At 42.5% G+C, this 20313-nt stretch overlaps 1 protein-coding gene across 1 annotated transcript in view; it reads right to left on the bottom strand.

Annotated features, from left to right (window-relative positions):
- The window catches only part of dnah5 (dynein, axonemal, heavy chain 5), a 274534-nt gene that overhangs the window by 204743 nt on the left and 49478 nt on the right, over positions 1-20313 (bottom strand). Inside the window, exons 21-31 of the mRNA XM_056286379.1 lie at positions 19848-20025; positions 16655-16900; positions 14392-14588; positions 13045-13138; positions 11299-11441; positions 10230-10306; positions 9893-10017; positions 7879-8114; positions 7358-7576; positions 6645-6707; positions 5879-6117 (exon numbers count right to left, since the gene is read on the bottom strand). Of these exons, the coding sequence (XP_056142354.1) occupies positions 5879-6117; positions 6645-6707; positions 7358-7576; positions 7879-8114; positions 9893-10017; positions 10230-10306; positions 11299-11441; positions 13045-13138; positions 14392-14588; positions 16655-16900; positions 19848-20025 (1817 nt within the window). The remainder of the gene's footprint in view (positions 1-5878; positions 6118-6644; positions 6708-7357; positions 7577-7878; positions 8115-9892; positions 10018-10229; positions 10307-11298; positions 11442-13044; positions 13139-14391; positions 14589-16654; positions 16901-19847; positions 20026-20313) is intronic.

Here is a 20313-nt window from a genome sequence, read left to right as displayed (position 1 = left end):
TGGGCTAATGATTTTGATTTCCATTGATCATTCTTAGGTTATTTTGCTCTAAACACATTCCTCTGTCTAATAAGTAAAGATTTTCAGCTGAAATATTTCATTCATCGAGGTCTATATTGTGTTTTTAGGTGTTCCCTTTATTTTTTTGAGCAGTATAGTTTAGTTAATATGTCTAATCAGAGAATTTCTCAGAGTATAGACCATCTCCCTTCCCTGCTGTATTTTTCCCAAGCTCTCCTCTCCTAAATATTTGAATCACAATAATCTAATAACCATTCCTACCAATGGTGGTGGTAAAATTTGCAACGAAGGACCTAATAATCTACAGAACCAAACATCTAATGTTATCAAAAGTGTGACCACGCAAAGCATTGGTCTTCAAAATTGTCAAATAATAATACAAAATGTGTAATTCCAATTAATATTTCATCTAGTGGAAGCTCTAAAGTTCTGCCTACTACCGATCACTTCAACTTCTTGTTCCGTTTCTCAGGGGTCGCCACAGCGGATTGTACAGTTTTCATCAGTACCTGTGAGGGCACAGCACCAATGGCAGCTGTTGTTAACCCGGGTCTCGGCCAAACCCGTATAGAGCCTCGACTGATCCGGTATGGTCTTGTCAATCCGCATGATGATTTGGCAAAATGTTGTGTTGTGGATGCCCTTCCTGACACAATCAGTAACCCTATGGACAGGGGCACAGGTAAAGCACTGGATGCCATCCCAGTATTCATGGACTTGCGCCCATGCCTGTCACTATAATTCACTTCAACAATTACTTCAACAGTCCACTTAAATGTAGTTCGATAAATATCAGATCACTGTCTACCAAAGCCTTACTGATAAATTTAAAATTAAATAGATTTGATTCTTGAACATAGTTTGATATGATTGGGTTATGTGAAACATGGCTGAAACCAAATGTATTCCTTCCCTTAAATGAAGTTTCCCCACATGACTATACTTAAGCCCATGTAGCTCGGGCAAATAAACATAGACTTAATATTTAAGTCTATTTTCAATTTAACTTCGAAACTTGACACTAAATTCAAATCTTTTTGAGGCTGGTATTCTAGGTCCATCTCCCTAAGCCACAAACAGACTCTGCTCAGTCCACATTGTGATACACTATTTACCTCCTAGCTCTTACTCACTATTTCTTGAATAATTCTGAGAATTTATCTCAGGTCTTGTTAATGTCCCCATCATGGCTGACATTATCAACTCATCTCTTGAATCTGGCACAGTATCCTCCAGCTTCAAAATGGCCACAGTCACCACTATTCTCAAAAATCCAGGTCTGGACCCATCTGACTTCACGAACTACCAGCCAATCTCCAGCCTTCCTTTTCTCAGTAAATTCCTGAAAACAGCAGTTGCTGCCCAACTCCATCAGCACAGGTCCAACCATGAGCTCTGTAAACCCCTTCAATCTGGCTTTAGAGCACACCACAGCATGGCAACTGCCCTTATCAAGATCACCAATAACCTCCTCATCGCTGTTGATTCCTGCCACATCAGTATTCTCATCCTAATGGACCTCTTTGCAGCCTTCGACACGGTTTCCCACATCATCATCCTCAACCGCTTATCTGAATACCTAGGCCTCAATGGTGCAGCTCTCTCCTGGTTCCAGTTATCTCTCTCCAACAGGAAATGGTTTGTCACCATCAGAGACTCCCCACTCAACCAAGGCAGGCCCCAAGGCTCTGTGCTTGGACTCCTCCTCTTTAACATCTCGATGCTCCCAAATCCGCCACCGTAGTTTAATTTTCCACTGCTATGCTGATGACAGACAGCCGTATCTCAACACTTAGCCATCCACCCAGCCCCCCCCCCCCAATCCTTTGTCAACTGCCTGTACCAGCTAAAAATCTGGATGTCATCAAATCTACTCAAGCTAAATAACAATAAGACAGAGCTCATGGTTGTGGCTCCCAAGGCACTGCTCCGGAAGGTTGGCGATCTCCTCGATGTGGACGGCTGCTCCATCTGCCCATCCCCAGAAGTCTGTAACCTTGATGTTATTCTGGACTCCACACTCTCATTCCAGCCACACTTCAAATCCGTCACAAAATCTGCTTCCTTTCACCTCAACAACATATCCAGACTCCGGCCATCACTCTCATACTCTGTGGCAGAGACACTCATCCATGCCCTCATCACCTCCCGCCTGGATTACTGCAATGGAGTCATGTCCGGGCTACCCAGCAGACACGACCCTGATTTCCATCCCCCACGCCAACCTACAGACTTTTGGGGACAGAGCCTTCAGTGTGGCAGCCCCCACCATTTGGAACACTCCCAGCAGAGATATACAACACTGCTTCTTTGGACACTTATGAAAATTCTTGAAAACTCACTTGTTGATCAAGGCCTACGGTCTCTAGTCACTTCTATCATCCCGGGCAATCTTTGCTATTTTTATTTTCTGTTCTTGTCTCTCTTTCTTTTCTTTTTTTTTGTCTGCTCGACTACATGTAAAGCGTCCTTGGGTCACTTGAAAGGAGCTATATAAATTTAAGTTGTTGTTGTTGCTGTTGCTGCTGTTACTTATTCTGACAGGTGCAGCGCTAAGGAGGGGCTTGCCGGTGATTCAGCTCTCCCTAGTGGTGGCATAGCACCCCCCCCCCCATAGCACCTCCATGAAATCAAATAAAACGTTACCAAACTAAATATATTTGTAAGGGTGTTTATCTTTTTCACTTTTTATCTAATTTTTGTCCGAAAATGACCAACATTTATTTAATAACATTACGAACTGTAGGAAATGCACTTAGGTCTGATGTCACCTGTGTTTTTCCCCTCGAAATTTTCAATTTCCCGCTCGTGCTCAGTGCTGTTTGCTAGTCGTCTTTTTGCCCTTGCCAGCAAAATGGAACGTTTTGTGATCCCAATTAAGCGTGCTCATAGTTTGGAAGAACCAGTACCAGTAAGCAGTGTGGAGAATACCGACATTCCACTGCTAAATACTGAAGATATGGCAACAGACAACATCTCGGAGTCGGATGAGGAATGTTCAGCAGCAAGTGCGAGAGCTCCCCAGTCAATGATCAAGCAACCCCGTAGCACCAGCAATCAAACTTCTCTGGCGCCGCCACTGTATTCTGATGAGATTCTAACTTTTGGCGATTTCAATATTCATCTGAATAAACAGTGTCTGCTATAACATTATTACATCTAAATCAAATCAAATCAAATCAATTCTATTTGTATAGCCCAATATCACAAATTACAAATTTGACTCAGTGGGCTTAACAGCAACACAACACCCTGTCCTTGGACCCTCTAATCAGATAAGGAACAACTCCCTAAAAAAAAATCCTTTACATCTAAATGCTCTGACATTAAATATGGTGCACCTCAGGGCTTGGTTCTTGGACCTCTACTTTTCTCTCTTTATATTTCACCTCTTGGCCAAATTATATGCAGTCATGGAATAAATTTCCATTGCTATGCGAATGATACTCAGCTGTATGTGTCTATAAGGGCTGATGATCATACTCAAATGACTAATTTAGGGGCCTTCTTGGCTGCTGTGAAAAATTGGATGTCACTAAATTTCACCCTTTTAAATTTGGATAAAACTAAGACACTGGTCTTTCACCCTGCTAGACAAACACCAGTTTGATCAAGTAACAGTATCACTCGACAACTCTGATTTCACAAAGTGTGGCAGCCAAAAATCTCACTGTTATTTCCTTTAATAAACATATTAAAGAAATAATCAAGACTGCCTTTTATCACTTACATAACATAGCTAAAATTCAGTCTTTCCTGTCTATGGCTGATGCAGAGACATACGTACATGCATTTGTTTCATCCAGACTTGATTACTGTAATGTTCTGTTTTCAGGTCTGCCACATGCTAGTGCTAAAATTCTGCAGATGGTTCAAAATGCTGCAGCTAGAATTCATACTAAATCTAGAAAATTTGACCATATTACACCAATTCTTGCCTCCCTTCATTGGCTTCCTATTCATTAGACTTCAAGGTGCTTCTGCTGACTAATAAAATCCTAAATGGACTTGCCCTATCATACCTGTCGGATCTCCTTAAACCATATATTCCATCTCGAGCTCACTGCTCTCAAAATACAGGGCTCCTGTGTGTACCCAAAGTTAAAAAGAAGTCAGCTGGTGGCAGGATCTTTTCCTATTGGGCTCCATTCTTGTGGAATGATCTGCTTGCGACCATCAAAAGACCAGTCTGTTGAGTCCTTTAAATATAAATTTAAAACTCATCTTTTCGCCTTAACCTACAATTAGTTGCCTTTAAACTGAGTACTTAACAATCTGTACTACATGGTGGGTCGGTTTCTGTCTCAATGAATTTACCAAGCACTGTTCTGCTGACGAGATTATAGAGTACAGATTATTAACTATTGCAACTGTTGTCTTTTCTCTCACATCTCTCTTTGTATGTCTTCTCCTGTTCCTTTTTCTGCGCATGCGAAGGGTGTGATGTGAGTCTCTTGTGTGCACATGTAGTCTGTCCTCTTCCCAGGCCTACATGGTGATGGTGGTCTCCACCTGGACACTGCTTGGCATCCTCCCCATCACATTCTTATACATCTTATAAATTCATTCAATTCTGCTATCCTGTTTCAATGTTTTATCCTTCTCTCTCCCCGATGTGTGACTAATGTCTTTCCTTGTCTCTTCTCCCATGTAGTATGTGAATGATTTGATGCATGTATCCCCTGTCTGTATGCATGTGTAGTCTGCCCTCCTGCAACGTCTACATGGTGATGGTGATCACGTGCTTCAGGTCCTAGGCTGTTCCGGTGGCATCTGGACACTGCTTGACATCCTCCCCATTATATTCTTCATATATCTTATAATTAAATTATAACTCTGTTATCGTCTTTCAGTGTTGTATTCTGTAAATGTGTTTTATTCTGTACACACAACATCCATTGCATGTCTGTCTGTCTTGGGAGAGAGATCCCTCCTCTGTTGATCTCTTTGTGGTTTGTTCCTATTTTTTCTCCCTGTTAAAAGGTTTATTTGGGGTTTTTTAGGGAGTTGTTTCTTATCCGATGTGAGGGTCTAAAGACAGGATGTTGTGTTGCTGTAAAGCCCCCTGAGGCAAATTTGTGATAATGGCTACACAAATAAAATTAACTTGACTTGATACTCTAAGAAAAGCCCCCTCAAATGACAGAGAGCAAAGAGAAAGATGATGAGATGAAAAGGAAATTGTTCAGTGCTTTCATGTAACTCAATCAAATATATCACAACTAAATTCCAAGGAAGGTAATTTTAAGTGGAGTACCTGTCTAAAATCCTTTCCATTTTTGGATAATTTTCCCTTTGCCTCTCTTCTTCTTTGTCACTTTATTTTTCTTCAAATGGAAGTCTGGCAGTTTATGGGTGAAATTGTTTGAAATTGGGAACAGACCACACTGCAGCAGATTGCACTTGTTTAAAATCAGTCTTTAAAATATCCCATCAATTCAGAATAACTCAGTCCAGGTCATGTTCCCCTTTCCTAGAGGCCCTTTTGTCTGAAGTGCTTTATAACTTTACACAGATGAAGGTTTTAACACAAGGGACAAACTGGCATGTTCGTGAACCACTATAACCAACAATATTAAATGCTACTGTTTTCTTCAGCTCAGTTATCATAAAGTATTCTATCCTTTTGGCCAACCCTCATCACCACTGATGGAAATATTGCTCAAATGAACAGTCTGAAAATGTGGCCATAAATCATGGGTCATAGAGACTGGACTTCACTGGAAATCGGGCCCCATTCAGAACAGTTTAGATACAGGTTAGTTCATCTTAAATTAATTCAATTTAGAATGAATCTGTGCACTAATGGGTCATTTCAGTTTACTTCAGCGAAGCAATGTAAATACCTACGGCTTACCTAGTCTGGAAGTCCAACAGCTCATTATTGATCCTCTCAATGTGGATGTCAGCCCAGAGGATGTCATAGTAACCATTGACCGTATCAATGACATTGTTGTACAGGCCATAGAGCTTCTGCAGCAAGGCCAACTGTTTCCTAATCTCCAACAGCTGAGGATGCTGGGTAACAGGAAGTCCAAATAGCTCCTCACCACCTGTGTAAGTGATATACTTCCGGAAGAGGTTGTCGAAACGATTCTGAAATGGAAGAAAATGGTGAGTATAGAATAATTTAAATCATCATCTCACACACACACACACACACACACACACACACACACACACACACACACACACACACACACACACACACATATAAATATAAGTGAATAACAGACTTAGGGTGCATGTTTGTAGAAATTATATTGCTGAAAAGCTGGTGTATATACAGCAATATTAAGTTCATGTAATTACAAAATTATGAACTGAAAACATATTCAGCAAAGTACCAGCTAATTTTAAAAAGATTATATAGCTATGTCAGTAACTGGGTAAGCAAATAGAAAGAAAAAAAAAGATAGATTCAAACATAGACACATATCAACCTGCAATTACTTTTCTAATCAGCAATTTAATTTGAATTACAAAAAAAGAACATGTGAGCAGTAAACCCATCTCTGCAATTCATAATTCACAAGTTGACAGCCTGGCACCTTAACTGATTCGAGAGAGAAAAAAAAATAGAAAAAGACAATTATGTGGCACATAATGACTGAGAAACACACCTGGAACATGATGAGCCTGTCACTGGCATCCTGAGGCACTAACCCTGCCACCATGGGGCCATCCTAAAATAGAGGGGAGAAAGTAGGGTGTGACGCAGAGTCTTAATTAGGCTATTTTAACCATGCACTATAATTAAAATAAATAGCCAGGAGGTATATTAGCTCTATAGTGTGGTTGATGAAGGATGTGTGAAGCCTTGCAAGTACATGTACCTTTGTGTGTGTGTGTGTGTGTGTGTGTGTGTGTGTGTGTGTGTGTGTGTGTGTGTGTGTGTGTGTGTGTGTGTGTGTGTGTGTGTATAAATAAATATAGATAGATAGATAGATAGATAGATAGATAGATAGATAGATAGACAGATAGACAGATAGATAGATAGATAGATAGATAGATAGATAGATAGATAGATAGATAGATAGATAGATAGATAGATAGATAGATAGAAATAATAATAATAATAAGTTGAGCTGTATGGCGCTTCTCATCTGCAGAGACAGATCTCAAAGCACTTCACAGATAGAAGAGAGAGGGAGTGTTAGAGAGAGAGAGAGTGCTCATTCTGTTGCTGTGAACTATGCGTGTTCAGGTGTGCTGGTGGGTGTTTGTACATCTTTTCATACATGTGCTGTTTGCACGGCAGAGTGCTTGTGGGAGCTTATATGTTTTCATCTTTCTTTTCTTTTCTTTTTTTCTTGCTTGCATCGTTCTCCTCCACCTTCTCATAGTCCAGGTAGAAGTGTCGGCAGTCCTCCAGGAAGGTCTCCACGTTGCTGATCAGCTCTCCCCTGAAGTTGGGCTGCAGGGCCACCAGCTCGTTCTGCACCTCTGTGGCCCTGGACAGCAGCTTCTCCCAGGCGTAACGCAGCGTGTCCACCTTCTCGGCCTCTTCTTTTGCCACTGATAGTTCGTATTTATGGAGCACGGCGTACGACTCCTGAGGTGAAGAAAAGAGGCAGAATGTTCTTAAAGGCGGAACATAACAGTCTTTCCATGATGTCTCACACGACCACTCCCACAGTTCAGAGCGAACACAAACAACAGCAATTTGGGGGATTTCATGTTATATAGTCTTTCCTCACTGCTGAAGATCTTTTATTGTCATCCAAAAGAACCACAATTCTAATGCAGTATAGGTTTGTGTGTCTGTATCTGTGAGTGTGTGTGTGTGTGAGTTTTAACTCAACAAAATCAATATCTGAAATGTGAAAAACACATCATATCCTGCTGCTCTGGTACCTCTATGGGTCCAACTTGGGAATCGATAGCTATCTGGTGCTCTCTGATCTCTTTGAGTGCTGCCATGGCGATGCGGATGTCATCCAGGTCTTTGATCTGTCGGTTAAGCTTTTTTCCCGCTTCCTCTACAAAGGCAAAGATCTGCTCCATCTCTGACCTGTACTTCCTGTTACAGTGCAGGCCGTAGTCAACCATCCAGCTTTTCGTTTCGGTGGTGAGGGACATCTTAAGGTCCGCTGGTAAAGACACAGGGGTGACAGCGTAGATGTTTGTGATCGAAATTTTTCCTCTGCAACCACATCTTGATCGTCTTTCAATATGACTTCTAGGCTTGACTCTAAATTCCAATCTTTTGAGGCTCTTATTCTGTTCTTAATGTTGTGAAAGACAACAACATTAGCCAGCAGCTAATGTTATTCTGCCTCTCTAATTCTAAGTCCATCTACCTCAGCCATGAACAGACTCGTCTCAGTCCAGATTGTGATATGCTACCGACCTCCTGGCCCTTACTATTTGTTGAAGAATTTGTCTCAAGTCTTGTTTCTCATCTGATGAGATTTTAATTCTTGGTGATTTCAATATTCATCTGAAAAAGGTTGCTGATCCTCTAAGTAAAGCCTTCCTGGCACTAGTTGATACTTTTGGGTTCACTCAGTTTGTTCAAGAGTCGACTCATTGCAGTGCTAACACCCTTGATTTGGTTTTATCTAAAGGTTTAGCTGTTTCTGATCTGACTGTCTTGCCAACTACATCTGCTGTGTCAGATCATTTTCTCATCAAATTTGAAACATTATTGGCCTGTCAGCACAGATGTAATTGCCGCTCACCACATTGGTCCCTCTACTGATGCTGCATTTGGCCAGCAGCTGCCTGAAGTCTTGGCTCCTTTCACTGTAGAAACTGACTGTTGAAAATGTCACTAGTGAGTTAAATGTGGCTCTCTTTAGTCTCCTCAATTCAGTTGCACCTCTTACTCCTAGAACTAGGCAACTAAAGAGGCCTACACTCTTGTTTAACGATGAGGCACGTGTTCTTAAGCGGGCCTGCCTCAGTGGGCTTAACTGGAATGTAATGGCAAAAATCAAAATTGGAAGTTTTTCTCCTATCGTGCATGAGTGTTTATTGAATACAAGTGTGCTTTATCTGCTTCAAAAGCAGCGTATCTCTCAGTTAATCAATATTAATAAACATAATCCCAGATTTCTCTTTGACAGTGTAGCTAAATTTACTAAAAAGCAGTTGTCTGTTAGCTGCTTAACACTCACCACCCATGAGTTTGGACTTCCTGCAATAAAGTTGACGAGGGTCTTGATGCATGCTCAATAATCCAGGTAAGAAAATCAATGAAGGTTGAATCAGTTAATCTGGATACAACGTTTATTGACAGATACGTAAGTGACAGCTTCAGACATTTGGGCAGAATCTGCCAATAGGTAGTGCTTGTCTGAAACTGTTCGGACCCTATTAATTGCCACTTGCAGCTATATTTGTTATTGAGTTTAAACCCTGGCATGTCAAAGAAATACTATTTTACCCTTGGAGTTTTTCCACCTTTTGACTTTTATCTAATATTTAACCTTTACAAGGAGTCAGACTTATTTAATTCAACACATCACAATCAAGGCCGAGATTCAACATATTGTTTAGTGTGTTGCTTTTGTTTATTATGTAAAGCATCTTTGATTATTTTGAAAAGCACTGTAGAAATAAAATGTATAATTTTTATTATTACTGTTGTTATTATTATTAAGTACAAGTAACTATTTTGTTAAGGAGCAGAGAGTCACACAGTAACAATAACCTGTAAAATAATATTTAGGCACATTTTTTGGATGGTCATCCTTGCATATCTTTTAATATACAGTACTTTAAAATGTTGCAGACCAGGCTGCATTTCTACATCTGATGGGTGCACTCCCTACCCATCACCAGAGGAACTAATATATTTTATAAGCTTTGAGAATCAAGCCATGGGGGATTATATTGCGGGAGGCTCTTGTGTCCTCAAATTTACCTGTGAACAGGGCCAGAGCTCCGACAGTGATGTACTCCGGTTCAGAATTGATTTCTAGCTCCAGGTCTCTATAGTAAAGGATCTGGCTCTCAAACTCCGACAGTAAGGGACTCCCATGGCTAAAACTGGAAATGAGCCCATAGAGAAATACAATCAATACACAATATTGCTATGTAATGCTAGATCATTTGCATTAACATCAACTGCCAACACTTCTTCAGTTGTGCGCCTTTAAATTTAACATCGAGTACTCTTGAAACTATTTAGCTTTTAAACAGCCTGATTGATAAACAAGTACAAATACCCTATCATTTATGAGTGATTAATAGCATCATACCTCTGAATGGTGTCTTCTCTGTCCTGTCTCCAAATGTGATGGTAACAACAAAAACGTTCCAGGGCTGTCATCACCTCCTGGAAAATGATAAAAAAAATGAAACATTTGCAAGCAACTGGTGACATTTAAACATACAATCTGCACACACCAGCTGTAGTATAACACACTAATCATTGGCTATGTGCCTATGTGTTCCTGGAAATTCAAACATGTCTCCATTATATGTGCTATGTATCTGGAATGGATCACCACCAGAAGGGAATTTAGCAAATAGTAGGCTAACATTGCTTGATGAAATAAGGCAAAGGAGGCTTACAGCAAAACTATGCAGAGATAAGAGGCAATCTACAGTAAATCGACTTACAGCCCAATACAGCATTGGTGACAAAAGACACATTAAACACAACTAGCTTTTCGGTAAAAGCGGTTGTGAAACTAACAACAAAATACATTTCCACTTATTTCAGTACAAGACAAGAAACTTTGGGTGCACTGGACTGAACATTGAACCCCGGGAGATAAACTGGAAGATAAGAAAAAAACAAATGTCTTATTCCGTGAAATCCTGGTTCCGGCTGCTACATGACAAATGGAGGCAATGGGTGTTCTGCACCTTGATAAATTCAGAGAAAATGCCAGCTATCTCAAAATAACTGTGGGAAGCCTTGGGGTAGGAATGGTTCAGTGTCCCTATATTTTTGTCACAGGCCTCTGAGGGCTGACCCTCTACTGAGCCATTACCCTGTCAAATTAAGGTCGTTCTAAGGACAGAATAGGGTGCACTGTAATACTGGAAATGAATCCCTAATATTACATACAGTCAGTGTAGTCTTCCATTATCAGAGGTTAACTTATGTTCCAATCTGAGTGACTGCACAAAAAGCCTGATTAGATAAACAGGTAAGATATATATAAAAAAAATCCAAAGAAAGCTGATAATAAGTAGACATTTTTGGAAATCGGTTGTATATTCCTTTTATTCAGTTCTCCTTGCATTGCATGTACAGTTGTCTCACTGGAAAGGCATAAAATTAAAGATATTTCCTTCTCTACCTCCATCCTACAGTACCTTCTTGGTGGAGCTGATTGAAGTGCTGAGAACGGAGACCAGCTTGACGATCTCCTTGTTCTCTGACACACTCTTGTAGTAGTTCCTGGCTTGAAATGGAATAGCCTGGATCACAGATGCTGATACGTCTGAGATACTGCCATCTGAAAATAGAGAAATCAAATAGAGGTGGAGTGGAAGGGGAGTTTTTATCCTGTCAGGCTTATGTATGAATATTGTAATGGGGTCTGCTTTAGCTGAGAGATTTACAGGATTCGGCTAGAATTATCTGGAGTTGCAGTATAGGCTACAGCAAATCTGAGTACTGTGTGGTGGTTTTACAGGTTTGTTTTTTTTTTTGGTGACTTTTGCAGCTGTGTTTCTACCATCACAAAAGCTATCAGATTTTTTTCAACCCTACAGCATTGCTGCTACAATCCTGCTCTATCCCCCTGGTGAAATGGGTTTTCAAAAACATGGCAAACACTGTTGTCACATAACATCCTAATAATTGCTATTCCGGTGTTACTATTGAGCTGGCCATTGAGATGGTTATTCATATAATGAGTATTTTCATTATCCATCCATCCATCCATCCATCCATCCATCCATCCATTCATCCATCCATTTTCATTTCAATATATTTTCAATATATCTCACGAAGATTTAGTAAAAGCCAATAGAATCCTCTAGTCTTCAGTCTGAAAATGGGAATGTTTCTTTCTTTTTTTTGGGGGGGGGGCCTTTTCTCCGCAATTGTACTTCTGAGCTGTCCCGGTCACTGCTCCACCCCCTCTGGTGACCCAGGGAGGGCTGCAGACTACCACATGCCTCCTCCGATACATGTGGCGTCGCCAGCCGCTTCTTTTCACCAGACAGTGAGGACTATCACCAGGGGCACATAGCGTGTGGAGGATCACGCTATTCCCCCCAGTTCCCCTTCCCCCCGCACAGGTACCCTGATCAACCAGAGGAGGCGCTAGTACAGCGGCCAGGACACATACCCACATTCGGCTTCCCACCCACAGACACGGCCAATTGTGTCTGTAGGGACGCCCGACCAAGCCGGAGGTAACACGGGGATTCGAACTGGTGATCCCCATGTTGGTAGGCAATGGAATAGACTGCCACGGTACTCAGACGTCCATCAAATGTTTCTTTCTTAAGTGAAAGGAAAAGTTTACTTTTTGGAAGTAAAGTGTCACATGTAAAGCATCCTATTACACAACAACAGAGAGAGCTGGCCTGTAAGGTGAGACGAATGCTGAAGCAATGGATTTTCTGTGTCAGGAAATCAAGTCAATTGACAGGAAGTTCTCAAACATGTTCCAGATCGTATCACCTTCTCTCTTTAAGACCTCTCTGTATGTCTGTGCTCATTATTTACCAGTGTTTTCACCATGTTAGCTCCATGCTCGCTGGCCTTCATAATGATTGAATGGGCTGCTGAGCGGCTTGTGCAACAGAACTTTATTGGTTGGAGTCATCTGAATTTGAAGCGAAAATGTCTGATATTTAAAAGGTCTATTTCCACAGTTATTGGTAGCACATTTATCAGCGCCTGTCTGTTCTTAATCAGATACGGTTTTGCTCTGCTGAGCCGTGAAATGAGGACGTTTGATAATAGGACGGCTGTGGAGCTGTGAGTAATGATCAAGCTCCGTGTCTATACAGTGCAAAGCAATGCACCTAACAAAGAAAACTGTATGTGTATGTAGACAGACAGATTAGATAGATAGATATAGATATTCTCATGATGACTCATACCAGCCAGGCTCTTGTATGTTGCTTCTCCATCCTCCGACTCACTTTCACTGCTCTCCTGTTTTAAAGCAGCCATCCGTCTCTCGCTCATCTCTCTCTACAAGGAATAAAACATACACTGGGGAACATGATTCAACGATATGATGATGACATTCAATGGTTCTTTGTGTCCTAATCCCTGTTTTACAAAATCATAACAATAACCAAAACGCCATGCTTTTAACTGGTCAAAGTCACTACATTTTTAAATGCTCTTGATGATCCTGCAGAATATTCAGCAATTTCATTTAAAGAAAAAGAGATTAAGAGCCTCTGGTTTAGGAATGTGTTTCATCATGTCAAAATGGTCAGTTCTAATAAAGAAACGACGTAACCTTTTACTTTCATTTTTCTACTTCAAATTAAAAATCAAATTAATAGCTCCATACATACCTTAAAAACAGCTTTTTTTTTAAAGCATAGCTTTTCTAGTGCAACTTTGCAGGATGGAAACCAAACACCTCTGACCAGTCAGCTAGCGACATGGGAGGTTTTGTTTTCTGTTCTTTTCTGGTTCTTCATATGCCTGTACATAACATGCCCACTGGCTGCCACACAATCGAACTAAAAGAGTGAATACTCTTTGAACTTTTTATAGAAACACCTTAGACACTTTAACACTTACTTTTCAAGACACCTAAAGTGAATATATATATTTTGGGAGATAATTTAATCCACAGCTGTTAAAATGGTCTTTTTTTTCTCCCCCTTTTTCTCCCCAGTTGTATCCAGCCAAGTACCGCACTCTTCCAAGCCGTCCCGATGGCTGCTCCACCCCCTCTGCTGATCCGGGGAGGGCTGCAGACTACCACATGCCTCCTTCGATACATGTAGAGTCGCCAGCTGCTTCTTTTCACCTGATAGTGAGGAGTTTCACCGGGGGGACGTAGCACGTGGGAGGATCACGCTATTCCCACCAGTTCCCCTTCCCCCCCGAACAGGCACCCCGACTGACCAGAGGAGGCGCTAGTGCAGCGACCAGGACACACACCCACATCTGGCTTCCCACCTGCAGACACGGCCAATTGTGTCTGTAGGGATGCCTGACCAAGCCGGAGGTAACACGGGGATTTGAACCGGCGATCCCCATGCTGGTAGGCAACGGAATAGACTGCTCCACCACCCAGACACCCAGCTGTTAATACTTGATACTCTTAAAATTGTCCTGGGGTACAAGCTGTAAACCAGCATTGGCCTATTCTCCTATTGGATCAGGCCACAAGAGAAATTTTTATAATCCATTCTACCTCTCAGTGCTCCACCCACTGCTACAAAGTTAACCATTTCTTCTGTAGATGGGTGGGAACCCACCTTGGAGATCCTCTCCTTGCTCCACTGGCCAACTCCCTTGCTGACGCTGACTACACACTCCACGGCCCGATTCAGAGCCTGTTGGACCTCATCCAGGGCTGGGACCACAGCAATGTGAGGAATGGAGAGGGTCACATTGGCCCTGAAGATAGGCTGCTGACCCATACTCTTAACACGACTGGCAGAGTCGCTCTCAGCTATGGGGACAGAGACAGTATCACAGCAGTCATTGTAGTCATTGTAGTATGAGCAGTATGATTCAAGAATGGACATTTTACTTGTTAGATTGCTAGCACAAAATTCTCTGGACTTTTTTAACATCACTACATAGCATTTTTGCTGACGAGGCAGGTGGTCCGGAGTACACAGTCAAGAAGCTATATCAGAATATATTTCCTTTTCCAGGCCAACATGAATCTATAGATGACACCATTACTGTTGCTCATGTGTGGTTATCCATAATATGAGTCCCTTATTATTTGTGTCACTACTGGTGATCTACTTCTTGCACACTTAAACTTATTGTATTTGACATGACATGCACTCTCTGCTATGATATGGTTACAATGTTACGATTTCATTTAGCAGACACTTAAATCCAAAGCGACGTACTACATCTGAGAGTTAATACAACACAAGCAAGGATCTAGTCAGGAGGTGACAACGCAGGTAAGTGTAAAAAAACTGGGCACAGGGGCATCCAGGTAGCGTTGTGTTCTATTCCATTGTCTACCAACATGGGGATTGCTGGTTCGAATCCCTGTGCTACCTCCGGCTTGGTCCGGTGTCCCTACAGACACAACTGGCCATGTCTATGGGTGGGAAGCCGGATGTGCGTATGTGTCCTGGTCGCTGCACTAACGCCTCTTCTGGTCAGTTGGGGTGCCTGTTCGGAGGGGAGGGGGAACTGGGGGGAACAGCGTGATCCTTCCATGCGCTACGTCCCCCAGGCAAAACTACTCACTGTCAGGTGAAAAGAAGCGGCTGGCGACACCACATGCGTCGGAAGAGGCATGTGGTAGTCTGCAGCCCTCCCTGGATTGGCAGAGGGGGTGGAACAGCGACCGGGACAGCTCGGAAGAGTGGGGTAATTGGCCTGGTATAATTGGAGGGGAAGGGGAGGGGACTAGGTTCAAGTCTGATAGGACATATGTATCAACAGGCAGTGGTCAAAGGCGATGCATAGCGTTCATAGAAGTGTTTTTTTTTTATCAATATCATCAGGTGTGGAGGTGTTCAAGAAAGAGCTGGGTCTTTAGCTTCTTCTTAAAGATCAAGAGGGACTCAGTGGATCGAATGGAATTTGGTAACTTGTTCCAACACCGGGGAACTACAGAAGAGAAGAGTCTAACTAGTGACTTGGGACCCCATTGTGGCGGAAGTGCCAAGCGCCTTTCATTGGCAGAGTGTGGTGAGCAAGACTGAGTGTAGAACTGAATGAGGGAGTTCAGATAGGCGGGAGCCATTTTACTTGCTGTTTTGTAAGCGAGGATTAAGGTTTTGAATTCGATGCAGGCAGCAACTGGGAGCAATTAGAGGGATATGAACAGCGGAGTGACATGTGCTGTTTTGGGTTGGTTGAAGACCAGACGTGCCGCCATTTTCTGGATCATTTGCAGAGGTTTGAAAGCGCATGCAGGGAGACCTGCCAGTAAGGAGTTGCAGTAGTCAATGCACGATATAACAAGAGCCTGTAGCAGGAGTTGTGCTGCGTGCTCAGACAGGTAGGATCTAATTTTCCTGATGTTGCACAGGGCAAATTGGCACGACCGAGCAATCAAAGCCATGTGATTTAGTGCTCTATGATGCCTGTTGATTGATGCAGGAATATATCCTCCAATTGCTAACTCCCCTGTAAGTAGTTTTAGATTAAGAATGGCTGCTAAATGAAAATATGTAAAATGTAGTATAACACCTACAGTAAAATTACATCAATAAAGCCAGCCCAAAAAATGTATGTAATTCAGTACTGTTTAACTTCCTTGGCATAGAAAATAGCTTGATAACCACTTTTTTATACAAGACATGCATTTTATGCTACTAATGAAGCAAAATACTCCATTGTTACATTATTTCTTTGTTGTTCCATCTTTCAGAGATACCTTCACTTTATTTAACTTGTTTTTACTTATTGCGTATTCCACACTGCATATAATATTCCCATATTATTTACTCCCCAACCCAAAACAATTTCCTTTGCAAATTAAACTGCTTCATGTGCATTGTGGTGAGAGCAGTGAACTACTGGTTAGGGAAATCTAACCCAGGAAATGCATGAGCGAGGGGGCATGGATGCGCTTCCGTAGCATCTCCAGGGTGTTTCTCGTTAGTCTAAGCAAGGCGTCTACGTTGCGGTGGTTGAAGTGGGAAAGCAAATCTTGTGCTTCCTCCTCCATCAGATCCTTCTTCTTCTTCCTCCTGGCCAGTGGAGAGGCAGGGCCAATGCTGGCTGGATGGACCACAGTGTTTCTCGAGAACAGATGGCCTTCTGATCGAACCTCATCTTCACCTATGAGACAAAGGTATGAAAAGAGGCAGAGAAAAAAATGAAATATGTACGAGATGCTGATGAAAAGACAAGAGGCGAAACTGGAGGCGGCAGAGTTGACGATGCTAAGATTTTCATTGAGAGTGACAATGAAGGAGAAGATTAGGAATGATTAGAGGGACAGCTCAGGTTGGACGGTTTGGAGACAAAGCAAGAGAGGCAAGATTGAGATGGCTTGGACATGTGTGGAGGAGAGATGCTGGGTATATTGGGAGAAGGATGCTGAATATGGAACTGCCAGGAAAGAGGAAAAGAGGAAGGCCAAAGAGGAGGTTTATGGATGTGATGAGAGAGGACATGCAGGTGGCTGGTGTGACAGGAAGATACAGAGGGCAGGAAGAAATAGAAATGGATGATCCACTGTGGCGACCCCTAATGGGAGCAGCCAAAAATAGTAGTAGTAGTAGTACTAGTAGTAGTAGTAGTAGTACAAGATGCTGTCTCAGTTATTCATTCATTCATTCCTTCATTATCCAAACCACTTATCCTTACTCAGGATTGGGGGGTTGCTGGAGCCTATCCCAGCAATCATTGGGTGGTGGGCGGGGAGACACCCTGGACAGGCCGCCAGACCATCACAGGGCAGATATTGTGAAAGAAAAATATGATTTGTCTTGCTCATCTGAGGGACAATTATACAATTAAGAGAAAGACAGAATTCTTTTTTGATCAGTGTACAAGTGTCTTTTGTTTGTTTAAAACCTATTAATTGAAACCTATACCCATGGGGCTACTAATCACATAAACGTCCTCTGCAACTGAATCAGGGTTTTTGTTTGTTTTTTTTACTTTTTTTTTTTTGCCTTCTCTCATGATGACGTTTGCCTCTACAATTCTTCATTGATTTGGTTTTTGAAGAAAAAAAAATGGGGAGATTTTTCCCCATTTTTCTCCCCAATTGTATCCAGCAAATTTCCCCACTCTTCCAAGCCATCCCGGTCATTGCTCCACCCCCTCTGCCGATCCGGGGATGGCTGCAGACTACCACATGTCTCCATCGATATGTGTGGAGCCGCCAGCCGCTTCTTTTCACCTGACTGAGGAGTTTCAGCAGGGGGATGTAGTGCATGGGAGGATCATGCTATTCCCCCCAGTTCCCCCTCTCCCCCGAACAAGCGCCCTGACTGACCAGAGGAGCCACTAGTGCAGTGACCAGGAAACACATCCACATCCGGCTTCCCACCAAAGACACGGCCAATTGTGTCTGTAGGGATGCCCGACAAAGCTGGAGGTGACACAGATTCGAACCGGAGATCCCTGTGTTGGTAGGCAACAGAATAGACCACAACACTACCGGGACGCTCGGTTTTTGTATTTTTTTAACCAAAAAAACTTGACGTGTTGATAGGTTTCTCCATCTCTTTTCCATTGTTACACAAATAACCAACAGGGGTTAAGTCCACTTTTGTTAGCTATGTGGCTTAGTAACTGGGTAGAGGGAGCTGGTGCGGCTATGGACATTCAACCAATGCTCCCTGTCACTGAGCCCACAGACCCAAATCTGTACTAGGTGGAAGGAACCAACATATACACTCACTGGCCACTTTATTAGGTACACCTTGCTAGTACCGGGTTGGACCCCCTTTTGCCTTCAGAACTGCCTTAATCCTTCGTGGCATAGATTCAACAAGGTACTGGAAACATTCCTCAGAGAGTTTGGTCCATAGTGACATGATAGCATCACGCAGTTGCTGCAGATTTGTCGGCTGCACATCCATGATGCGAATCTCCCGGTCCACCACATCCCAAAGGTGCTCTATTGGATTGAGATCTGGTGACTGTGGAGGCCATTTGAGTACAGTGAACTCATTGTCATGTTCAAGAAACCAGTCTGAGATGATTCGAGCTTTATGACATGGCGCGTTATCCTGCTGGAAGTAGCCATCAGAAGATGGGAACACTGTGGTCATAAAGGGATGGACATGGTCAGCAACAATACTCAGGTAGGCTGTGGCATTGACACGATGCTCAATTGGTACTAAGGGGCCCAAAGTGTGCCAAGAAAATATCCCCCACACCATTACACCACCACCACCAGCCTGAACCGTTGATACAAGGCAGGATGGATCCATGCTTTCATGTTGTTGATGCCAAATTCTGACCCTACCATCCGAATGTCGCAGCAGAAATCGAGACTCATCAGACCAGGCAACGTTTTTCCAATCTTCTATTGTCCAATTTTGGTGAGCCTGTGCGAACTGTAGCCTCAGTTTCCTGTCCTTAGCTGACAGGAGTGGCACCCGGTGTGGTCTTCTGCTGCTGTAGCCCATCTGCCTCAAGGTTTGACGTGTTGTGCGTTCAGAGATGCTCTTCTGCATACCTCGGTTGTAATGAGTGGTTATTTGAGTTACTGTTGCCTTTCTATCAGCTCGAACCAGTCTGGCCATTCTCCTCTGACCTCTGGCATCAACAAGGCATTTTCGCCCACAGAACTGCCGCTCACTGGATATTTTCTCTTTTTTGGACCATTCTCTGTAAACCCTAGAGATGGTTGTGCATGAAAATCCCAGTAGATCAGCAGTTTGTGAAATACTCAGACCAGCCTGTCTGGCACCAACAACCATGCCACGTTCAAAGTCACTTAAATCACCTTTCTTCCCCATTCTGATGCTCGGTTTGAACTGCAGCAGATCGTCTTGACCATGTCTACATGCCTAAATGCATTGAGTTGCTGCCATGTGATTGGCTGATTAGAAATTTGCGTTAACGAGCAGTTGGACAGGTGTGCCTAATAAAGTGGCCGGTGAGTGTAGATATCAGTCAGGTGTTTAGGTTGGCATGGAAATGTGCATCGCACAAAACAGAAAGCACACCTCCTTCAATGTTATGAGGATCGTGGCCTTTACAAAATACTGTGTCAACCCCTGCACTGCTCTGTGCTACCAAACGAAAGTAAATATAAATATACCATCACTGTCGACGTGGTCCATAGCCTTGCTCTCAATGTGGTTGTCTTCCGGAAACTTCTCCTCCTCCTCTCTCTGATTGGGATCTAACTCCAGCAGCATGTTGATGAGCTCATTAGCTGCCTCCTCCACTAATGAGCTCCTAGTGTGAAGGCTCTGGGCTGCTTTGATACACAGGTCCTATGTAACAAAGAAAGACACACACACACACACACACACACACACACACACACACATATTATATATATATATATATATATATATATATATATATATGTTTATTTATTTATTTATAAATGATATAGTGATGCAACTGAAAGAGTATTTGGATAAAATCATTCACCACATGGCCATGTGAGGTATATGGCGCCCTTGTGTGTGTGTTTATCAGTTCATTAGCATCATCCTCAACTAAAAAGCTCTTGATGATGATAGTTTATTTACTGGAAGAACCACTATGCAAGGCTC

This window comes from Lampris incognitus, chromosome 9, assembly GCF_029633865.1.
Source record: "Lampris incognitus isolate fLamInc1 chromosome 9, fLamInc1.hap2, whole genome shotgun sequence".
Taxonomy (NCBI): Eukaryota; Metazoa; Chordata; class Actinopteri; order Lampriformes; family Lampridae; genus Lampris; species Lampris incognitus.
The sequence above is the reverse complement of the archived record's forward strand: the minus strand, read 5'-3'. Positions and strand labels throughout refer to the sequence as shown.